Here is a 5,462-nt window from a genome sequence, read left to right on the forward strand (position 1 = left end):
GCGCATTGAACTTCATGGGTTCTCCGATGCATCGGAAGCAGCCTATGGGGCTTGCGTATACTTACGATCGATCGATACTCAAGGAAGGATTACAATTCGGCTTTTATGCGCAAAGTCAAAGGTCGCGCCATTGAAAACAATCTGTGTTCCTCGACTGGAACTTCTCGCAGCTCTTCTGCTAGCAAAACTGGTTAAGCTAGTAATGGATACGCTATCATTAATCATTTAAGCCCGCTTTTATTGGTGCGATTCAGAAATTGTTCTAGCATAGATATATGGCGAATCTTATCAACGCAAAACCTTCGTTGCCAATCAGATCACGGAGTTCCATCAATTAACAGAAAAGGACATGTGGCATCATGTAAAATCGGAGGACAATCCAGGAGGGTGAACCCAAGTCAACTGAAACATCTCCGTCTCTGGTGGGAGGGACCTGAGTGGTTGTGCGATCCTGCGGAGCATCTTCACGAAATGATTTCCCCGGTAATCGGCGAGATTCCAGAGACCAAAGCATCCAGCACCACGTTCACGCAAATCTTCGAAGATAACGATATATTCAGTCGGTTTTCATCTCTTTCTAGACTGAAGCGAGTTATTGCATATTGCTTACGTTGGAAAGAACCAATCAAATCAAGTACTACGCGACAGATACGACCATTGAGCGTCAACGAACTGGATCAAGCGATGCGGCTGATCATCAAGTTAGTACAAGCACATTGTTTTCCACGTGAAATCCACGATCTAACTATTGAGCAACGTGTTCGAGATGACAGTCGGTTACTGACACTGCATCCCTTTCTGGACGAGGATGGAATCATCCGAGTGGAAGGACGATTGAGGAACGCACAAATCGAGTATTTGCGTCACCCAATTGTCTTGCCTTCTAATCATCACGTCACCCATCTTATTATTCGCGATGAGCACTGTAGAAATTTGCATCTTGGTGCACAGGCTTTACTTTCTACATTACAAGAGTCCTATTGGATCTTATCTGCTAGGTCAACTATCAGAAAGATTTTGCATAAATGTATTATTTGCTTCAGAGCCAGGCCGCATGCTGCACGACACCTTATGGGTGAGTTACCGGCACATCGCGTAACGTATACTCGCGCGTTTGTAAACGTAGGCGTTGATTACGGAGGCCCGTTCAACTTAAAACTTTCGCGTAACAAAACTTGTAAAGCGTACGTTTGTGTTTTCGTATGTATGTCTACCAAAGCAATACATATCGAATTAGTTTCCGATCTAAGCACTCCGGCATTTCTTAATGCACTTAAGCGATTTATTGCGCGGCACGGCAAGTGTGCACATATCTATTCCGACAACGGTAGTAATTTTAAGGGCGCTAAAAATGAGTTAGCGGCGTTTTACGATCTAATCACGACATCCGATCATCAAGAGGTTATCGAGCGACATTGTTCAGATCACGCCATACAATGGCATTTCATTCTTCCATACTCTCCCCATATGGGCGGTTTGTGGGAGGCCGGCATAAAATCTATCAAAACGCATATGCGGCGTATACTCGGCGAAGCTCTATTAACGTTTAAGGAGATGTACACTATTCTTACTCAAATAGAGTCAGTATTAAACTCGCGACCGCTTACTCCGATTTCGAGCGATCCAACGGATCTGCGTGCATTAACCCCAGGACATTTCCTGATCGGTGAACCTCTTAACGCCATTCCACAGAAGAACTTTGTTGAAACTCCTTCCAATCGTCTTACGCGTTTCCAATATCTCACTAAATTTGTTCAAACGTTTTGGACTCGTTGGTCCACAGAATATTTGTCTAATCTCCAACAGAGATTCAAATGAAATCGCGAAAGTTTCCCCGATCAAGGTAGGTACATTGGTGCTATTGCGAGATAATAATGCACCCTCGATGCAATGGGCATTAGGGCGTGAAACTGAATGTCACGAAAGCAGCGATGGAAAAGTCAGAGTCGTAAGTGTAAAGAGTGCGAAAAGCATAGTGCAACGTACTGTAGCGAAATTGTATTTTACCTATTGATGTATAAATTTCTATTTGTTTGTATTCACGCGCAGCAATAAGATTAGCATAAGTCCTAAGAGTACAAATACTTGTAATATCTCGTTGTTGAGAATCTCACGCTCGAAAAATGAAAGCGAGCGTTGGGAATATTCGAGAACGCTCGATTTGCTCCAAAACGCGTTTATTTGCCTTCCCCCCGGTTTTTTTGTGTTTTCGCTCGCGCCCGGACCACAGGTGTACATCGCGTGATCGCTCGTACTGCGACCAATAGTCTGGCCGCTCGACGATTTGGAGCCAATCAGCGTTTCTCATGTCTCGAAATTCCTCGCGGAAAAGTTCGGAGCTCCGGCCGCGATCGTTACGCTTGCTCCGGCCGGGAGCTCAGTGAACCATCATAAATCGTACGCGACACTTGCGTTTGTCGACATCGAGAATACGGAGTCAAACCGTAGCGAGTACGAAAGTGCGATATAGCGAGTGCGATATTACCACGCGAATATTCTGACATTGTAACCAGCTTTGAATAAAGTGACTCTCGTTTTAAACAAGATACTGACTATTTTTTGTGCTCTCCTCGGCGCGGCGCGTGAAAACATCGAGCGGTCCACTAACACTCGTTGAAAGCCAAGTCTTTCAAGGCGGGCGATATGTTAGTAGGTGGCTGCACGTAGAGATGTCGCGTAGGAGAGTAAAGTAAGATGGCGGGCGAAGAGAAGTCACGTTTGTGCGCGCTCGTCATAAGAAATTTATATTCCGTTTAAGTATAACGTAATAAAACATATCAAGCATAATATTGTTACGTAATTCTCGCACCCATCACAAAACGGGTGCGTACAATTATAGCGATCGCGCGTTTTGAGTGCCGCTAACGACGTTCGACATTCATTGTTTGGCTGTGTAAGCGTGAGGCGTGAGGTTCAGTGTGAGCGTGCAGGCCGTGCAGAAGAATCTGAACCGAGTTTTGTGAGTATACACATCGTTAATGAGTAATTGTAAGTCTTACATGTATATATATCTAATGTGTTGTAAATTGTTGCAGTATAGATAAGAAGAAACGCGACGGCCTCAACGGTGATGTCGACGACGGCCTCAATGACCACCCCGGCAGCGATGACGATCGTAACGGCCCCGGCGGCCCAGGCGGCGACGACGGTTCCGACGGCCCTAGCGGCCCCAACGGTGACGACGGCCTCGGCGGCCCCGGCGACGACGATAGCTTCCGCGGTGACAACGGCCTCGACGGTCCCGGCGGCGACGACGGTTCCGGTGATCCCGACGGTGACGACGGCGACCGAGCCAATCGTATTAACCGTAAGTATAAAAATTAATAAATTTCATATTTAAAATCTTAAACGACCGCACACATCGCATGTGTGACAGCGACCGACAGTATTCATACAATAAATAGCGAAATTTTTTGTTGTCTCACTTTTACGTTTACCTACAAAAGCATGATGTTTTAATATAGCATATTTATCTTTTGTTCCAGCCGGAAAGTTTACAGCAGATTATAAGGGCTGCTGTCCTCGAGGTGCAGCGAGGAAGAGGGAGAGGAAGATGGAGAGGGAGAGGTAGAGGAAGAGGAAGAGGCAGAGGCCGTGGAAGAGCCAGAGGTGGAGTAAGTACCACAACCAGTGGTACAAAGGGGATACAAATTTACTATTATCAGAAATAAAAAACAGATTACTTGTATATATATTGTGACGTTGCGGCGCGGCCCGCCGCTTCGTGGCAGCGCCCCGCTGCTCACAAAGCGCGGAATTTCGCGCCCACGGACAAGCCAGACTCTGGCTGCCAGAGAGGCGACGACGAGATTTTCAGGGGCCAAATATTCATATCGTTTCCGCAATTTGATTATTTATTTTATTTTTATGTAATCGTAATACGCGCGGTGCCTCACCCACACCACGGCGAATCTTCGAGGGAGTACCAGTAACGGAAAGGTCCGGGAGGACCAAGGACCGAGAAGGGGTGACGAGAGCGGGAACCATTGAGATCACGGGCGGCGACGCACAGGGAAATTTTGTTGAAACTTTGTGAATTTAGGCATCTCCTATAACCCTCTACTCACCTTCAAAAAATTAGCTTGTCAATCCGTTTTGCCATTTTCAGACCTAATTTTACTGGCCTACAATCGAAAAGCTCAATTAACATCAAATTGTTCGACTATCTCTATATATTGTATATATAAAGTACACTAGACGTTACTGTAGTATACCTTCTTTTCTTTAATCTAATCAAAACGCTGATTACTAGCAATATTTTTTATAAAATTTTTAAGAATGTGAAACAAGTACATCTCGGGTGTCCTCTAGTATTTTAATGTAAATGTTTGATTATTATATATATAGAAGAGACCGAGGCTAAACCGTCAGTTTTTTTCGGTGTCGATTTTTAACAAAAAATAAATTTTAGTTAAATGTGGTATACCACTGTAAAGAGTGAACCTTTAGCTACAAAATTTATATAGGAATTTTTTGTTTATGTCGCTTTGTTTAACCGGTATAGAGCAAAAACGACAACGGTGGAAAAATTGAAATCTCAAAAATGTCGGAGTATAACCGTCACCTCCTGGGGCAAATCCGTCACACTGCATTTTCAGTACATATCCGTACATCTAATCCTGAAAATGATAGGATACATTTCAATAATTGTTTTTTAAAAGAAAAATATAAAAATTTATTTAAAATTTTTATGCAAAACATTAAAAAAATAATTGTTTTACCTATTCCATAAAACAATTTAGGCACGTGAATACAGATTCTGACATGCGCACGCATGTGTTGTGTGCCCTACGCTCGCACGCAATGCACTGTTTCCCATATGCTCTGTTTATTGTCAACTTCTCTGAGCACACGTAGCACGTATTATCCAAGTCTTCGTCAGAATCCGACTTACTGACGGATTAGCCCAAACACAAGGTTTGATCGACCACGAAATATTAGACATCAACGATAATAAAAAAAACTACACTGGATTCGTGTTCAGCATGCATTACTCTTTATAATCACGTACCTCGAGATTTTAAGAGCAAATATTATTGCGGATATTACAAAATTTCCAAACGCAGAAAATTTCACTTTCACCTTCCGAAAACACGTTTGTTCTCGTAAAAATCATAACACGGCAGGTAACTTGCCGAAGTTCCGTTGAAGCAGCGTTAATAGCGAGTTCGCACAATATACAGGTTCCGAGATATTTGATTTGACAGTTTTACCCCGTAGACGTTTTAGCCCCGGTCTCCCCTACCAGATATAATCATATATAATTATATCTAATCATTTTTTCTTGGGCTGGCTCGTTTGCAGTTTCTGAAGTATTTTCAGTTACTATAATACTCAGTCCTATTACTCGTGCCTGAGCGTGGTGACTTCTCTTCATACACATGTGTTGCGCACGTGGATTATACACATTGTATGTGGAACCTACAGTTTAACGCCGATTTCGAACGGCAATTTTTTAGAGA

The 5,462-nt window shown here is 43.5% G+C and overlaps 1 protein-coding gene across 1 annotated transcript; it reads left to right on the plus strand.

Annotated features, from left to right (window-relative positions):
- Positions 1-581: 581 nt before the first annotated feature.
- On the plus strand, positions 582-3,307 carry LOC112466791 (nacrein-like protein C1; the record flags this gene model as incomplete). Its single annotated transcript, XM_025035118.1, has 3 exons — positions 582-701; positions 1,044-1,075; positions 3,036-3,307. Coding segments are annotated over 3 exons (424 nt in total), but the record flags the coding sequence as incomplete, so codon positions are not given.
- Positions 3,308-5,462: the final 2,155 nt, after the last annotated feature.

This window comes from Temnothorax curvispinosus, unplaced genomic scaffold, assembly GCF_003070985.1.
Source record: "Temnothorax curvispinosus isolate PA1 unplaced genomic scaffold, ASM307098v1 QBEX01001613.1, whole genome shotgun sequence".
Taxonomy (NCBI): Eukaryota; Metazoa; Arthropoda; class Insecta; order Hymenoptera; family Formicidae; genus Temnothorax; species Temnothorax curvispinosus.